The sequence below is a fragment of the Crocodylus siamensis genome, chromosome 8 (assembly GCF_052110815.1).
Source record: "Crocodylus siamensis isolate JL-2025a chromosome 8, ASM5211081v1, whole genome shotgun sequence".
Lineage (NCBI taxonomy): Eukaryota > Metazoa > Chordata > Crocodylia > Crocodylidae > Crocodylus > Crocodylus siamensis.
In genome coordinates, this window is record NC_143402.1 from 77,695,729 (window position 1) to 77,714,611 (window position 18,883).

The 18,883-nt window shown below is 49.6% G+C and overlaps 1 protein-coding gene across 3 annotated transcripts in view; it reads right to left on the reverse strand.

The window, feature by feature from the left end:
- Nucleotides 1–18,883, reverse strand: part of SLC39A11 (solute carrier family 39 member 11) — a 319,790-nt gene that overhangs the window by 245,314 nt on the left and 55,593 nt on the right. For 2 of the 3 annotated variants that reach the window (XM_090061271.1, XM_090061272.1), the window contains exon 6: nt 17,203–17,347. In XM_090061271.1, the coding sequence (XP_089917397.1) occupies nt 17,203–17,347 (145 nt within the window). The remainder of the gene's footprint in view (nt 1–17,202; nt 17,348–18,883) is intronic. The other variant, XM_090061273.1, reaches the window with a different exon arrangement.

An 18,883-nucleotide genomic window follows, 5' to 3' on the forward strand; every position in this document is an offset into this window, starting at 1 on the left:
ACAAAAACAAAAAAAACAACAGCATTAAAAAGAAAAAATGGCAGGTTAAAAAGGCAGCTTACCGCAAAGTGTCCTTATGTAGCTAACAGTATGGGGTGCATCTACCCCTGAATATTTATGCTGCATTGGGGCCCGTGTTCGCTAACACGCTCAGATTCTGCCACGGACGCTACGGTATGTTTGCCCCCAAAAGCAGGAGCAGGTGCTCACATTATGAGATTTTACAACCACGTCAACTAGACGCAACTAAAAAAATATCGTGTCCAGGCCTGGCCTATGGGACAAGCCTGAGGTGCACCATCTCCGCAGGCCAATGACGATTTTCCACTGGCCGGTGTCCACTCCCGGCTCCCAGGCAGAGGTGCAAAACCCAACGTTATTGGGAAAGCACAGACTGCCACAGGTCTAACTCCAACCCAAAATGGCTTCCACTGAATTATTTTTGAAAAATTATTGTAAAAAATCCCTAACAAAAGCCTTATTTAAAAGAACAGCACCCTGCGCTCCCATATGTGAAGCCGGGACTGTTCTGAACGCTGGTTTTTCTCCGACCAGGCTGGCTTTTCACAGCCATCCCCGAGCCAGCAAACGCTTCGTCTTTCTGGATGGCTGGTTTGTATTGCGCGACTGGCCTAGGAGGGACACGCAGCATCTGCCCTGCTCTATTCACTAACCCCCAACTTCCCTTCAAGGCCTGGAGCGGTCGTTCAATCTGTCTGGAAAGTATAAGACGCGCGCATGTGGCACCTGGTGCTAATTCTGCGTGCCTCGAGGCAGCCCTTTGCACTCGTGTGCCCCACGTGCTCCTTTCCTCATACCACAAAAGGCTGGTTCTTCCCCACTCCTTTGACAGCAATTTTAGGGGGAGCCCAGACTGCCAGCACAGGGGTGACCCCACCAAGGCTGCAAATCTCACATTTCTTCATTGCCTGGGGACTCAGAAGCTGGACCACAAGCTTCCTGACCGAGGACCTTACCGGTGCTTGGCTGTGGGTTGTAGGAACTGCAGGAAGGACGGATGCGTTACTAATGGCTCCGTGTCTCCCCAGCACCTACCATAATGCAGTCCCAGTCCATAATTAGGCATTAGTGAAATACAGCAACAAGCCCGAATACTTGCGTGAACTTTTACTTGAGCCTAACTTGCATAAAAGGAACTTTTCCACCCAAGGGAAACTATAACATCTTCTTTATTCTCCCGTGCATTATCAATTTTCATTTCTACTGGGAAGAAATGTTACAGTCTGTGCTTTCTCCTTTGCCTGAGAAAGGGCGCATGAGCCCAAAAGCTTGCAAATAAGGACATTTTTTTTGCAACTATTGAGTTGGTCTAATAAAAGAGATCACCTCTGCCAAAAGTTCTGCATATTTTGCACTTGCCCTATATTTTACAAGGTCCGTTGTGCCACCAGAAGCTCCTCTGTGACACAGGTTGGATAATCCTCCCTCTTTTACAGGCAACAGGGGCTGAAGCAAAAAATCAAAGTGAGTTGTCTCAGGCCACAGTCTGTGTCAGATGCCGGCTTAGGACCAGGGAGTTCCTCGCACACAAGTCCCCGCACCAACCATTGAGCCATGGCCCACAGGAAGCTCAGCCTCCCATCCCAGCCTGATCAGGAGGGAGCCAAGCCATGCCAGCTCTGGATGGCATCAGAAGGGGTCAGGCATCTCCAAGGCATGAGTTCAAGTTTTGTCAAGGGTTGACCCCACTAAGTATCACTACCCGTCCGTCCCATCTGCAGTCACAGGCAGTTGGGCTGGATGCTGGCCATGGCAAGCTTCGCCCAGCCGCTGGTTACAGCCGCTGGAACAACTTAACCATGTTAGACCAGTGGGTCTCTTGGCTCAGGGTGACCCTCCACCTTTTAAAAAGTACAACATAAACCCTAGGAACTGAGGTCAAACAACAGTCCAGCTTGGTACACTCACGACTTCATGGTGAAAGTCTCTCCCCCGTTAGCTATCTCCTGAGCATTTGTTTTTAAATCCTTAAAAAACCCAAACAACCCCCCCACTCTTCTTTGTAGGAGCTCAGCTAAAAATGCCTTGTCCTCCTTCCCCCTCTTTCTTTCCTCAATTAAAAAAGCTCCAGAAATGCTACTTATAAGATCACTCACAACGCTCGCCGCTGAAGGGCGGGTGCCTGTTACTTGGGGCATGTCATCGTCAGGGATCCTGGTTTTCTCCGATTTAAAAAAGTCCCCAATTTTCAGATTAACAAAAGTAACCCCAAATCCACATTTTTCTGCAATTAAAATGAAACATCCCCATCCCTGAGCAGTGTTTCATTTTAATTATGGAAAAATGGGGATTGGGGGTTCCTTGTTTTAATCCAAAAACTGGGGATTTTTTTTAAATCGGAGAAATCAGGTTCCCTGGACTCATCATACAGTCCCCAGCCAACTCTCTCGGCATTCTCCGTGGTGCTGAAAGAGCAGGGTCCCACCTCCGTGAAACAAGTTTCCCTCCTACCATGGACATGGCCTCAAACCAATTTCCAAATACAAGGCAAGGCAGAAGCTATTCATTAATTGACAGCTTCTAGTGACTAGGTTTTTTCCAGCCAGAGAGGCCCAAGCTCGTTACTTGGTAGCCTGGGTGCCAGTCTCTCTGCATATAAAACCCACCCTGTGACACAGGGTGTGCCAACTTGCAAGGCCTGTAAACTCTCTAGAGCAGGACCTATCCCTTAGCAATGTGCCCATCATCAGCTGCTTGCCATACTGCAGCCGTAATTCCTGAACGGGAACAACTGCCTCATCAGAGCATGCAAGGGGCTGGGGGGGGGGCGGGACAGGCTGCACTGTGCACGCACAGATAACTTTGGGTGGTGGGGATGAAATCACTCCGCTTGGGTCTCCGCGTCATCTCTAGCCAAGCACGGGCAAGTCATTTCTCTCCCTTGTGCTTAAATCCCTTCCCTTCTCTGGGCCTCAGTTTCCCTTTCTGCACCCTGAGGACGATGTTTCCACTTCCTTTGAAAAGTGTCCCGAGATCCATCAATGAGAAAGGGCTGGATTACTGCTCTCAGCATCTTCCAGGCTTGCAATTGTACCAGCCTGAAGGTGAAGCTGCAGGGGATTAGAAAGAATTAAAGGAAATGCATCTACCCCCGCAGCGGCCCAGGCTCATACGGAAATCTTGGCAAATAGTTCCCCCCTTCCTTGTTTTCTTTTGCCATTTTGTACAGCTATATCTGCCAGCTTTAGCATTACGTTCCTGCTGCACTCTTCCCTTTAAGCCTTCAGACAAACACTGAGCAATCAAGCTCATAAGCTCTTACGGAGAGCTTGCTCCAAATGAAACACCAGCCCCGCTGATTTAAAGGGCAATTACGGTGCAAACATGGCTTTTATCAGCACAATCAATATTGGTACCTGGAAAAGCTTCCTAGTGGGAGGAAATAAAACATTGATTTCAGTGAAAAGGCATACTCCAGCATCCTGCATCATATACCGCATTGTAAAGTCCCCCCCAAAGAGGCCTGGACATAAAACAGTCCTTTCTCAAGACCCAAAGAGCCAAATTAAAATGCATCGAAGCTGAAACGAGATGGGAAAAAGAGAGTGGCACCAGAAACCGCAAGAAAGCTCCCACAGAAGAAGAAAGGCTTGAGGTTTTAAAGCCAGTGCCCCGGGTCTCCAAAGCTCGCAGCAATTTTTTCCCCTAGAAAAGAGTTTCGTCAGAGAAGCCTCTTATGCAAACCACAGCTTCCCTCCTGCCACGTGACCGAGGCAGGGGTATAATTTGAATGCATTAAACAGTTTGCACAGATTTGGAGCAGAGCACCCAAAGAGAGCCGTGAGCTCGGGGACCCCGGCGGTGCAATCCCGCCTCTCCAACACCAATGAACCGCCGGGCCTGGAGCACATCACAAAGTCATCGAGGCTCCCATCTGCTTGGGGAAGAGCTTAGTTTGCCCCTACCAGCTGCAGGATGTGCTTTAAATGATCCCTTTAGTGCAAGGACTGATCCTCACTTTCTCGCTGAGGAAATAAAGCCCTTCACTTGTATTACCTCTGCCCAGGAAATCCACCTGAATTAATATTCCTGTTGCTCTGGAGCCCTGGGAACCTGGCTCTCACTTCTCCGTTGTGAAGCATCCTCAGGGTAAGGAGAGATGATTCACAGCCCCATTCGAATGAAAATCCAGGCACAGAAAAGAAATGAATGATTGTGCTTAATGAACGGAGCCCAAATGCCCACACCGGGGGCAGAAGTGTTGATTGTGTTAGTTTATCAAGCCGCGCAGAAATGAAACCAAGGATTTCGGAGGGCTTTTTTAATGCAACCAAATATATTGCTTGCTCCCCACTTCTTGATCAGGCTTTTCCTTCAGTCGGTGGGTCTCATTTTGCTCCTTGGAAAGAGTAAAATGTGACTTTCAGGGAAAAAGACAGGCTGGGATTTTCGTGCGGTGCCTTTAGAAGGGGTCTCGGCTGTTGAAGTGCCTTGCAAATGGACAGTGTCAGGAATACGATCAGCAGGTCCCTGCTGCACGGAGGAGCTAGAGGTGACGATACAGCCGTCTTCTCCATTGACTCAGTCACAGGCCAGACTGGCATTCATCTGTGTACAGCCATGTGCACAGGGGTTCACACTCTCATGCACACGTGAACCAATTCCTACATAACAGTATCACGAGCCACTACTTCCATGCATGCCACAATTGCCTGCGACAAGCTAGCACACTTTCCACGTTTGCTCATCTGCGCAAAGGAGCCTTCACAAGCCATGACCAACCTTTCCACTCATCTCCACTTGGCTGCTAAAATGCTTCCAAGCTACAAAGATCATTGCCAAGTGGCCTTGACAGAAAGCCAAGACCTGTCCCAGTACTAAACCTCAGAAAGTGGCCTTCACCAAGAGACTGAGGTAGAGAAAGCAAACTTTCCACTGGATTTCCGTAAAGACGGAATAAGACAGAGCGCTTGCATCCCTACAAACGAGCTGCACGTGAAGCCAGGAAATTGGAAAACATCGCAAAAGGTCTAGCAAGGCTCAATTTGGGAAATGGCGGGACCGATTAAGAGGCGCACACAGCACAGCAAGCCTCTCGGTGCCTTCCCCGCTTGATAGCAAACCTGGATGCGCAGTGTGGGTCCCAACTGGCCTATCACTCAGCTGAGTTTAATTAGCAGCCCGGGCTAATGAATCATGTCTAAATCGAACTGGCACGGAGCAGAGCAGCCACGCTCCAAGGGAGCCTCACTCATCTCTCCCTGGCAAGGAGTCTGCAGGCAGATGGAGTCTCTCCTGTTGCTCACATGGACTGTGGGGGCTGGGGAGTGCAGGGGTGGGGGGAGGAAAAACAAAACAAACCCCCCCAAAAAAATCAGTCCAAGCTGGGGCTGCCTTTGCTTCACTCTGCTGTGAAATGTTAGTGGCCAAGAGCACAGGGCCGGGGAAAGAGTTTTGCTAAGTCACTGCATTGGCTTCACGCCGAGGGGTCCTGCAGGGCTCACGGTCTCGCCTCAGTCCTTTCGATGTGCCGACAGCCGGGGCTGCGCAGACGGGGGCGACACGCAACTAAAGCCCAAAACAAACTGAATGAGGTCTAAAGCAATGTCATCATGTGGCTAAAGCCGGGGCATTCTCGGTTGCAACAGAGAGAAAAGGGCGCTATGTAAAAAACCCACTTCCCAGGTGGCAGCACCGAGACCTTCCGAGCGTGGGGTGCACGTGGGAGGTGGTGTCCAGCAGGGCATACCTCATCCTTCACTGCCTGTTCAAAGCTTACTAAATCCTAAAATGTTGTATGAAAGAGAGAGAGAGAAGAGAGAAGTTCACTTTGGTGTTAGCTGTCACGTTGCATCCCAGGGAAAGCTGAAGCAATTCATGCCTTTTTAGATATGAAACCCGGTGTGTACACACGTATCATGTTACTGTTCGCAAAAGGCCCAATGCAAACATGCTGCTGTTCTGCGCGAGCACCTGTAACCGAGACGGATTTCAGCAAACGGGAAAGATCCTTGCTGAGCTGAGACCCCCGCACCTCCCCAGGGTGCATTTCATCCTAAAGAGCTGCGGATGAAGCTGCGAAGAGGAGGACGTGCTAGCGGAAAGGCATGAAAAGCAGTTCTTGCCTGGAACAGCACGATGTGATATTAAAAGATGCCAAGAGCAGATTTCACAAGCACGGATGTAATATAGAAAGACAGGAAGGCTTGGAGTTGCTTATTGGTTTGTTTATTCGATAGCTACACAGCACCTTTCCCAGTCCAAGTGGCCTTCAAGGAAATGAGTTTAGATAGATGGGGCAGAATTAAAACCATGGGCAAATAAAGCAGCTGTCCGTGCTCAGCGATAGCGGAGGCAAAGCTTTGGACGCGGCCATACTGAAAATGGAAATGAAGCACAGAGCCACCAGGTTTGCCCCTGCCTCGTTTCAAAGAGTCATTCCTCAAAGGTCCAGCGTGGCTAACAACGCAGCACCTCCTGTTCCCGGCCAAATGCCTCGCCCTCGAGGCAAATGCTTTAAAAACCTGGCACCAATCCCAGGGGAAACTTCGAAACGCCATTAGCTCTGAAGTCATTGTGGCACCAAGCCGTGGCTTTTGCTCCCTTGCTGCCTACCCAAATAAATCAAACAGCCTGTGTCGAAGCAGGGTCTGGAGGGGAGCATAATGCAGAGTGGAGGACGAGCAGCAGCTGGCAGCCAAACTAAGCAAAGATGCTATCCGCAAAAATCACTGTGCAGTGAGCGGAGAATGGCTGTGAGAGCGGAGAAGGGCAATGCCGATGGTGCACAAGGCACTGAACCATCTCCGAGTAGGACACAGCTTTAAACTTTACCTAAAGATCCCACTACACGGACCTGAGATCTCTTAACAGCACAAATCCGCAGCAAGTGCGTGCAACCAGATTTACACAGGTGCAACCGAGCTGAATTTCCCCTAGTGTAAACAGCACCTAGGAACTCAAACAAATCATAGACTTAATAGAGAGCGCTTCTCCCTCGCTCAAGCCCAAGAACAACACTGGCACAAGAACAAACTGTTATAAGAGCTATAAAACCCCATGGATAAATGCAGGCTGGAAATCCCAGGGAGGTGTCTAACCACCAAAGGAACAGCATTCAAGGTGGGGGCAAAGACGAGCAGTGCCGCTTGATCACATTATAAAAGGGATTATGGGATTTGGGTGCCTGTGAAGGCAGAGGACTGGAATCAAGTAGCCAGCCAAGCTCTGCAAGTCCCCTCTCCCTATGTCATTTTTTCCCCCTGAAATAGAAACTAACAGGTAGAAATGATTTTAAAAAAAATAGCCAATCGACCTGAATGGATTTAAAACGCCTCTGGTAACCAGACTTCTCAGTCAATGCCTAAATAACCAGAGACACTTGTCTTTGAGGCTGGCTATTAAAATCCAAAGTGAATCAAAGTGTGCTTTAAGTGCCTGTTTTGCAAGCTCAGTAAAATACCCAAGGTGATGTGAACATGTCAACATCGTTATGAATAGAATAGAACTAGTTAAAAAAAAAAAAAACACCAAAAAGACCTGGTAAATGGTACATTTTGCAGAAGCAGCCTGTGCATTATGCATGGAGAAGCCAGTTAATATTTCAAATGCATATGCCAGGTCCCTGTTGAAAATGAATACAGTGAATCAAATGAGGTTTCATTGCAGCAAAAAAAGGTAATTCTAATCACTTCCCCCCACACGCCATCATCTCGCATTCATGTAAAGCAAGGAACTAGGGAAGAACTTGCATGGAGAGCTTTTGCAAGCCTCTAATCAAACCATTTCAGGCACGAGTCATTTTTTTCCAGGAACCCTCTTCCAATTCCCCAGGAGTCGGACTGACATTAAAACAAAAGCAGCCCAGAAAGGGGGCGGTCGTGGCTGGAACAGGGCCGGGAACCGCGGTCACGAAACACCCAGTGGGTGCCTGGCCCCGCCTTGCTGTGCTCCTGGAGGCATCGCCCATCTCAGTGCAACCCAAGACAGCAAAGGTGCGCACACTGATGGGACGACCAGCTAGACAGAAAACAAAATATTGAGAGAAACAAAGGAGAAGTAACCCAAGAAAGATGGCAACACACGAGGCCAACGGAGGGAACAGGGGTGATGGTGCCTTTGAAGGGTAAGCGCTAGACTAGGGAGCAGGGCTGACAGGGAACGGACTCCACCGCAAAGGGATGCCTGCATTTAATGCAAGATTTGTTACGGACCCTCGAGGGATCCTTAGATCCCCAGGGATCAGCTGTGGCAATGATAAAGGAATGGGATGAGGAAGATGGAGATGCTGGGCATAAAACGCTGGGACACCATTTCTCAGCTGCACCTGGTGGGACCAGAGTTAATGTTCCCGATTTCAGCGCTCAGGGGGTTCGACAGACTGACTGGTTACCTTACGGTAGCAGCCTAGTCCTGGAACAGGCCCGCAGGGTGCCAGGCCCTGTACAAACACAGGAGAGAGAGATGCACCGGTTCCCGGGGCTGCTCCATCTCCACAGTCCTCCCCCTCGGTGCAGACTCCGCGAGCCTGCAGCACCCACAAGTGGAAAGCAAGCAAAACTGAGACCCGCTGGCAACCACGTGGTGATCCGCCCTGCAAAGCACAGTGCTGCCCTAAGGGCTCCGGCCTCCTGCAAAAACCCAGCCTCGAAGGAAGACGTCTCTGCCTGCAGCTGCAGAAATCACAGCCAGGCCTTCCAGCAGAGCTCACGGCACGGCTCGAAGCATCCCAAATGAGACCACTACCCTCACCATTCGCACCCCGGTCCAGGGAGAAGCCAAAGAGCAGCCGCCAAGTGCTAGCCACATCGGCTTGAGAAAATAAAGAGTGAAGGGGCAGGCACAGCTGACAGGTCACAAATGGGGCCTTCCAGCCGTGCTTTTAATGGCAGGCATCCTTAACTCGCTGTTACCGTGGCTCCTGATCAAACCCTCTGCCACCTTTATGCATCTCTGCTGAACTAGTTTCTTCCCATCATCGGCTCGGCCCACGCTAAGGCCGGCAACAGGATACATCTACCCAGAGCATCACATGGAGATCCCCGTGTTAGGTCTGAGCAAGCTTGGGTTGCTATACAGCACAGTCCAGCTGATGCTGGCGTAGGTCCTGAGACCAGCACAGAGACATGGCAGTGCACTGGTCTGGCTGCTCGGTTTACCCAGCTCTGCTTTCCCCTCCGCCTCCCAACGCTGCTGCCATCTCCAGAGCCAGCCTGGGCTGTGCAGACACACCCTGCGTGTCCACACCAGATGCACTGGATGTAGACAGAGGTTTAACTTACTCCCTGCTGGGCTAGGAGTACACAATACCAGGCCTGGCACACAACCTAGTCACACCAACATAAGCCACCCTTACACTGGTATGGACAGGAAGCAGACACACTGTACAGCCCAATGCCAGTATCACCTACTATAATCCAGAGTAGATTTATCCCAGGAAAAACTTTAAAGTGCTGTGTATCTGCTTCTAATGCAGGGTAGCTGTTTATTCAAGAAGATCAGCTTTTCCCACCACCTGGAAGGTGCTATAACACCTCCTGGAGCAGCTAATGGGTCATTCTGTCCCTTCCAGATCCCTAAATCTCTCACACTGGAATACAAAACTGATTTAACTGCCCCCCTGCAGCAGTGACACTTCTTTATGCCACAGTTCACATTAGCAGCCTCAGCTTTATTAACACTGTTGATGATGCCCTGGCATCGCACAGGTAAAGCTGCATACGGCAGACTGCAGAATAGGACCAGAAAAAGAGGATTTTCATAGATTTCATAGACATCAGGGCCGGAAGGGACCTCGGGAGATCATCGAGTCCAGCCCCCGGCCCAAAGGGCAGGAAGTCAGCTGGGGTCATAGGATCCCAGCAAGATAAGCATCCAATTTACTCTTGAAGGTGTTCAATGTAGGTGGTTGAACCACCTCCGCTGGCAGACTGCTCCAGACCTTGGGGGCTCGGACAGGAAAGAAATTCTTCCTTATGTCCAGCCTGAAACGGTCTTGCAGGAGTTTGTGACCGTTCGACCTCGTCATCCCTTGGGGCGCTCTGGTGAACAGACGTTCCCCCAGATCCTGGTGGTCACCCCTGATAAACTTGTAGGTGGCCATCAGATCCCCCCTGAGCCTGCGCTTTTCCAGGCTAAAGAGTCCCATGGCTCTCAGCCTGTCATCGTTAAGATCTGTTTTTCTGACCTCTGATCACGCGCGTGGCTCTCCTCTGGACTCTCTCAAGCTTCTCCACATCCTTTTTGAATTGTGGAGCCCAAAACTGGACGCAGGACTCCAGCTGCGGCCTCACTAAGGCCGAGTACAAGGGGAGAATGACATCCCGGGATTTGCTCGAGAAGCATCTCTGGATGCACGCCAGCGTTTTGGTCGCTTTACTAGCCGCAGCATCGCATTGCAGGCTCATGTTCATCTTGTGGTCGATGATGACCCCCAAGTCTCTTTCTTCTGTAGTGCTATCCAACGTAGCACTGCCGAGCCTATAAGGGTGCTGCAGGTTTTTCCTCCCAAGGTGGAGAACCTTGCGTTTTTCGGTGTTAAACACCATGAGGTTCTTGTCTGCCCATTTGCTGAGCTTGTCCAGGTCAGCCTGGATCACCCGCCTGTCCTCTGGCGTGGATGCTTTGCTCCAAAGTTTGGTGTCATCGGCGAACTTGGCCAGTCCGCTCCTGACTCCAATGTCCACATCGTTAATGAAGATGTTGAGCAGTATGGGTCCAAGGACAGAGCCTTGAGGGACCCCACTGGTCACAGGGCACCACGATGAGTGACTGCCATCAATCACAACCCTCTGGGTCCGACCACGGAGCCAATTTCCCAGCCAGCGGATCGTGGTGGAGCCAAGGCCACAACTGGCCAGTTTTGCCAAGAGATGATCACGGGATACCAGATCGAAGGCTTTTTTGAAGTCAAGATAGATGACCTCAATCTCTCCTCCCTTGTCCAGGTGATAGGTCACCTGGTCGTAGAAGGAAATGAGACTGGTCAAGCAAGACCTACCCGCAACAAACCCATGCTGGCTGTCCCTCAGGACACATCTACAGAGCCACAGAAGGTGGGAACCAGATGCAGCCGGGAGGACATTACAACGAGAAGTCGTGCCTTCCGCTTCAACATCACGAGGAGGAGCAGTGAAAGCACCTGGCAGGTTGGTTTTTGCAGGGTCACCCCAAAAGCTGACCAGTTTAAAGCCTGGAGATCTCTGGGATGGGTTCAGCCGGCCTTTGCACAGACGCAGAGGCAGATCAGGCCGGCTCGGTTTACTGTCTAAGTCTAATGCATTCATCACCTTTAGCAAAGATTTGTTTAGCTAGAGATAATGCAATTAATCACAGCAATTTTCCTTTCGGGAGGAAATCAGGACTCCAGTAGGAAGGACATGAGGTCACACCAAAGTGCTGCTAGAAAAGAATCGAGAGGAGAGAGACCATTTGAGAGGAACACTGTATAAAGAGGCTGCATTTTATCCTAGCCTGCAAGAATGGGTGAAGTCCATTAACCCACTACAGGCGCACTCTTCCCGAGAACCAGGTCGGCTCTGAAATGCTAGTCTACTGCTAAGTGCTTCAAAAAATCAAAAATGTAGAAACAGGGCTGCCCGACCAGCTCCACTGATTCAAGTACTGGCCATGCAGGGGAACAAGCTCCCTTCTGAAGACCTGCATCTGCTGCACCTTGGCTTGCTTCTCCGGAGGTGAATGCAGGAGGATTTCAGACATGATGGGGGAAGGGGGTGAATTTCCAGCTGACAACCACCCAGCCAGATAACTAACAGAGATGTCAGCTCCCTGCAAATTATAGCTCTGCAGCTGCTTGGGGCATAAATATGCATCCCCGAATTCAGCTCACATCCTCTCCAAATCGGTCTCTAGAGGGGCTGTTTCCCTTTATCTCTGACCTCTGTTATTGCACTGGTTCCTTTCCCTCCCCTTTCTTTTCCCCTCTTTCATCAGGATGCTACTTGCAGGTTCTTTACTGGCATACTACGAGGCACCCACAAGGTAAGGCTCCTTTTCTGCGCCAGCTATTGTACTGTTCTTTTGTTCAAAGCGGGGAGCAAGAAGACCCAAACTGCACCCACCAAACAGAGGAAGATACTTAGGTAGAGGCGAGCTAGCAGCTCCACTTCCTGCAAGAAGGGAGGATCAAGCAAGATCCCAAAAACACCATGTCGAGGTGACGGTCCCCTATATCACAGCACAGGATCCCGAGTGCTAATCCCGGCCCTGCCACTTAGCTGCTATCAGACCCTGGGCAAGTCACTTCACCAGTCTGTGCCAGAGCTCCTCTGATTGGGAAATGCCCTGAAATTCCAGGAGGAAAAGGCACTGTGTGGTTGGCAGCAGTTATTTTTGTATTTTAAATTAAAAAAGGGAAATGCACACAAATTATAGGCAGCACAATTTGCTCCTGCAGCCCTCAAGGCCTGCGCTTCATTAATACCATTTAATGAAACTACCTCTCCAACGCACTATGCCGGCACGCTGGGACATTCCCAACTACTATCCCCACGTGACTCTCATTATAAGGGGTCTAAGTAGGAAAGTCACCGTGGCCGCTTCCCAACTCAAGCTTTATAAAGAATAAACGGAGCGATTAATATTAATTCTCGCTCCCCTTATGGTCACGGACTCAGTCGTGTGTGCCTCGCAAGGAGAGCAGACGGCGACAGCCCGCCATGCAGGTTGGGCCAGGGGGCCACGTTGCCTGGGGAGGGGGAACGAAGGGAACCGCTTTCCCCGGCTGGTCCCACAGGACTCGCCGTGTTGCATTTCAAGCCACCCGAGGGCTGAGAACAAGGAACCTGGTGCATCCCACTGGCAGCTGCATCGTGTTTCCAGGTCCTGGCTTAGCTGCTTGTCCACCGCCCTAGGTTGGAGAGGTCCTAGAGGAGTCATCTGTGACGGCACGGGTATGGGAAGGGGGCTCCAACTCTAGCAGCCAGTTCAGCCTGCATCAGCAGCTCTGAATTCAAGTCGAGGATGCAGCCCGGTCTGTGCCAATTCACACTCCCCGGAGCAAACGGCTGCCTTTGGAGGCGGCAGAAGACCTGAAGCTCCAAGTGCTGACATTGCATTTGATGCCTGACATTTCGGGAACCTCGGGCACTTTGGCAGAAGGACCCTTTGGCTAGGCACTGCCGGAAAACATTTCATTTAACACTGGGAACAGTCTAATCTCCAAGATTGCATCAGGGATAATTAAAGAGAGGGGAGAAGGGCCTGGCTTGAGATGTCTCATGCTCCTACCTCCTCTCACAGCCTCAATTAGAACAACATGAATCGTTCAATGCAGGAGAGCTGCAGGGAACTTGTTAAATATATAGTTTCTATAACTGTGATTCACAGCTCTGGGTTTCAGACGCAATTACCTACAGGCCCTCGTGGAAACCTAAGTCAGACCAAAGCCGTCATGGATTTAGAGGAACTGACATCCAGTCTCCACACATGAGGATATCCAGAAGATGCAGAGCCAATGCAAGGGATGCTCCCCAGCCCTGATGCCAAGAAGCTTGGCTGGCATTGCAGAGACCCTCAAATTGAAAGGCATTTCCTGGGTGGATTTACAAATCAATGGGGCACATCCTATATGTCCTTATTCAGCATCGCAGGCTGAAGGGACTTGAATAATCAGTATAGTGTGCCTAGCTGTTCCCAAGGCCAGCAAAATATAGGAGACGCTGTACCCAAGCACTGCCTTGGATCTTGTATATGGGGAAAAAGGTCAGGAAAGCAAGGCAGGACCATACCTGAACAGCGTCTGCCACTGGAAGATATCCTAGCAGTTTTATTGTGGTCTAAAAGTACTCACTGCAACCATCTGGGATGTCATAAAATTTTATAACCGACATTAAAACCTAAAGGAGTCTGACAGCTCGGGAAAAAAATAATCAAGTTGCTTTGAAGGCAAAAACCAAGATGAAGGAAAGCTTGATCCAAAAAGCAGAGATGCTGGAAAGAAAAAAAATGACCGCAGATGAATTGGGCCAGTGGGAAAAGCTGGAGACAGGCGGCTTCAGGACCAGCGTAACGGGGCACTGGGGTGAATGCTGTCAGAGGCTGGGCGTTCACAAAATGTGATCTCTGAAGCCATCGGGCCATGGCCCCTGGTCTGGATAGGAAGTGAGGGTACCTGGACTGAATCCAAATGCCCCAAAGAGACCAAAGGGAAAATTAAAACTCAAACAAAACATCGTGAACTCAAGTTCATTATTCAGTGTTCACCAGGAACACAGGCATCGCTAATGCCCAGGATGCTCCGATGGCTACTTTATGCTCCCACGATTTCAGACAGGGACGGGGACCTCCCTGCTGGGTACTGGGAACAGAAAGATGTCTCCAGCAAGCAACTCTAAGAGAGGGTTCACGTACCAAGTATCAGGCTAGTAAACCAAGGCCAGGATTTTCCCCAGATTCCTCTGCTGCATGGTCTGAAGCAGCAAGCCTGGCTAGTGGAGCTTACAGCAGCCAACAAGCGGTGGAAAGAAGAGGTGAACCGGCTTGGGGACCACCCAATGGGTTTCAGTACATACTTCCCAGGACCTGCCCCTGCTCCTGGCCAAAGAAGAGTCGCTATGAGTGAAATGCAGAGGGCTCAAGCAAGACAGGAGTGAGGCAAAGTCACTGGGCGAGCAACGAATCGCACCTTTTTGAGGAGAGCATTTCATGCCTGCAAAGGCAAATGAAATGCAAACGTGGGCAGCTGCTACACGCCTGGGGGTAAGGCAGGGACAATTACAGCAGTCCCAGATGGAGTTGGCGACAGTAATAGTTGGCTGCCAGTTATGAACGCTGTGCACATAGCTCCCAGCACACATGCGGTCCCCCAGTCTAGACAGACACGCATCACTGCAGTTTGCTTTGAATGCATCTGCTTAACACGCTGCATAGATGGAAAGAAGGAGGCACATTTTAAAAGCAGCCATAAAGTCTCCTGGAACTGCTCTGACAAAGAGACACCGCTTCACTCCCAGACGTGGCTGCTTTTAAAGCCGGCTTGCAGAGTTGCTCCAGCTAACACCCAAGAGTAGAGGCAAAGGGCAGTGACAGCTGGAGGAGGCAGGTGATATGCAATGCATTGGGCAAGGAGGAAAGAAACCCAGTCCTCACCATTTCTATGGGGTTTCCCAGTGGTCAGTCCAGAACGCCCCTGGCTCATCCAGCCACTTTCAGCCAGAGAGAACAGCATGGAAACCCAGGGCCATGAAAGAAGCCAAGACAACACAAGAAGGGAATAAAACAAAAACTGCCTAAGAGTGTGGCAGGGTGCATACTATTCTAGCAAAAGGTCAAGCTGCGGCCTGGCTTTCCAGTCTCCTTTTGTGCAGCTTTGATGCAAATCCTCCAACACAATCGCTCACGAGGGCAGTGACAAGATCCCCATCAGCCAAGTGCAAATACCCAGTGACTTGGGGCACGATCTTGAGGCAATGGTAAGCACATGCTGAACTCTTTGCAGAACAGGGGTCGTAAAGGACTGGAAAGGCTGACAAGAGCCTATTTTTTCAGTCAACTCAATATCACAATCCCGCTCCTCCACTGAACGCTGCTGCCTTAACACCTTCAAGTCCGTCTCCAAAGGCAAGAAGCTTATTTCTCAGTTCTTTGTTCTGGTATATTTTAAAGCTTGCCCCTTTAAAGCGGATTTTTATTTTTTTTACTTCTAAATTTAAGTGAGGGACAATGATTTAACAGCGAAAAATACTGAAATTCAGAAGAGCATAAAGTACCCTTTAGACTTTGGAAATACCCATTATGTGCTCTCGGGATTTTCACAGGAACACAGCTGATAAACCCTGAATGCATTTGGGAAAAGCTGCTAATTAATATGGTACTCTCCATCTCCAGTTGTGATCAGTCATTTTGGCAACCGCACTGCATCTTGTGAAAATACTGAGTTCATCCCAGCAAGGGGGGGGAAAAAAATATCCCCAAAGACAAGAAAAAGGTTTTCATTTGTCATAGTCCTTTCAAGAAATTTCCCCAGGGAGAAAAAACTAAAAGAGCAGAATGGAAAGTTTCCGTTCTCAAAACCACTTGCATGGTTTTTGTTTACAGCCAAGAGCAGATGCACACAGCAAACTGAGCAGCCAATTTAATGAAAAATGCCTGTTGTTTTAAGACTGCAAAATTCGGCTGTGACCAGGATGTAAAACAGCTCCGAGGTTCAATGCTTAAACGAGCAGAGACTGCATTACCAAGCAAGGGGTTAAAACTGGAGATCAAGACTGGCCCTGTTAAAGAAGCCTAGAGACATTAGGCACCGTGAGATTCATGGGCTCTGGGCACCTGAATCCCTTTGCCTCTTTTGAAAACCCCAGCTTGACACTTTAAAAAGAGTTAAAAACACTCTGGGGTCAAACTGTTTCTTAGGAAAAAACGCAACTGCACACAAGAACATAGCCCAACTCAAGAGGCTGCTGCTATTCTCTGTGCAAAGAAGGGGCCACTTTCTCACCCGATCAACCCTCACACCCTTTCACGGGGCGGGCTGGGGTCTATTGTTCCAGATGCTCTTCCGGTCGTCTCAAGTGGAAGACGAATGAAACCATTATTCACTGCCATTCACCACGTCACCCTTCGTGAATCCTCTTAGAAGAATCAAGTTCTTCCAAGTCCTAGATCTCATATGGTGGCACCACTATGCTTCGGTTACGGGGCCCCTCAAACCCTAAAACTGGGAAGCTTCAACAGGTTCATAAAAAGTTCCTGTGAACCTTTTAAGAGCTGTTAAAAAGAAACAGATAAACCCAAGCAAGATATTTCAGTCCAGACCTTAGCAGCTATAAGTGCTATTATGGCCCAAAATAAAGGATCACAAATGCAATCGCTAATCACGGCCAGAACGATAACGGGACACTCAGGTTTCACCGTGGCGAGAGGGAGGAGCGGCCCCGGCACCCACTCCCTCCCAGCCGAGAAGAGCTTTGCTGCAGGGTTAAGTTCATTCCATTTTCACCAGTGAATGAAATGTCTAATCATTAATAATTAGTAACTAACTCACGCCCCCAGCAACAGCCAGGCAAGTCGTTTTGAGAACGGAAGGAGAAACAGAAGCAATGACTCTTGGGCTAGATGCCAAATCCCAGCAGGACAGGGAAAGAGAGGCGGGGGGAGAGGGTGTGCGCAGACACGGATGCAATGGTAAAGCGGATTAAAACTGCAAGTGAGTTTGTGAAGATCCGTGCACCCTTTGAATACAATTTGTCTAACTCAGCTGCTGGTATATGGCAGGATGCTTGCCTGAATGAAGCCCGGTTCTACCTATCCGGATGGACAGCTCGTTCTCATAGTCCCAGCGAGGAGTCGGCTCGCGGTCGTACTTCTCTTTCACCGCTCCTGCATCGTAGCTCACCGCCAAGGCCGTGTTGGGAGGTCCGTTGACACCCTGAAATGAATCAGAGAGACATTTAAGAGCTTGATTTTCTCCCTCTCTCAGCAGTCTCTCTACCTGATCCTCACAGACAGCCTTGTAATCTGCACATTTTTAAAGCCCATCTGTTTTCAGCGCTGGCATTTGATTCCATGCAAAAAAAATTGGTTTCAAGCAAAAAACAAACAAATAAAAAAGTCTTTTGGATTCCCCCAAAAACACACCCACCCACCCATGAACCCACATCCCAGAGCTTAGGATTCAAACAATCACAAAGACGCACGTTAGGTTAAGACTTTGGCTAAGCTTGTAGGAAACTGAATTTTTATTCCGTCCCTCCTACACAAATCTAATGCGATTTTCAGTAGCTTTGGCACTGGCTGAACTTGGTACAAAAGCGGGGAGCTGGTAGGAGAAAAGGGATAGAAACAAGGATTTTAGAAACATGAACATGTGAACTGTGTTGCCATGCTCCAGCAAATACACCCCACCATCTCGCGCTACGCAACCTGGCTTATTTAGCTTGGTTAAAAGAGAGGGGGAGTGTTTCTAATAGAAACCACCAAACCCATTAAGCGCGGGATATTTTTAGAGGAAGACCACACACACAAAACAAGTGCAGTATAGGATAGCAAGCAAAGCCATTCCACCCCTAGCAGCTTTCCAAAAACTGATGCACAGCACCTTATTTTGCTGGCAGAGGGTGTTTACTGCTGTTAGCGCTGGAAAACACCTGAAAACGTGGAGGTCTGGAAAGGCACGGCAGGAACTGGGTTCAAATCTAGCTCATCTTCCATCACATCTGCTTGCAAGGCACATGGGAAACAAGCAAAAACAGGCTGATGAGAGCTAGTCCCAGCTAAGCAACACATTCAAGTCCATTAAGGCTCTCAGTTTGCTAGCTTGGAGCTCCCCATGTGAGGTCCCAGCTGACATGGGAATATAAGCATGTGCTTTAAGTTCAGCAGGCGCATCTGTCCTGACATCAGTGGAGGTTAGGCAGGTACAAACAAAGACGCTTTCTTCAATTCAGACGAGTCAGCAGTCCTGGGAAATAAATTGCAAACTTGCACCTATTTGCTTGGGAATCAACGGAGCGGAGAGTGAAACAACAGCATGGCACAGCAGCATTTCCAGGGGAGAAGCCCCCATGGGTGACACTACCTTTCAAAGCAGCTCTTTGGGTTAGATGTGATATCTTTTATTAGACTAACTGAGTTGGTCTAAAAAGTCATTTGCAAGCTTTCAGGTGCTATCACCCTTCTTTGTGTATGGGGGTCTTTGCCTTTCAAGGCGCCCAGAGGCCTGAAAAAAATGCAGAATCAGCAGAATGCCTGTTTGCACCTCTCCTAGGACAAGGAGACCCGACCCCAGACTGGGGCACTACAAGTAATAATAACTCTGTCCCAAAAGGACACTCATCCTTGATCAAGCCGGTCACCCTCAACATCCTGGACAGTGCCAAATTTGCACCAGACTCTTCCAGCACGTCAGAACGTTACGATGCTTCATTGGAGGCTGCTGCCTCGAGGCTGGAAGGCAGCAGGACAG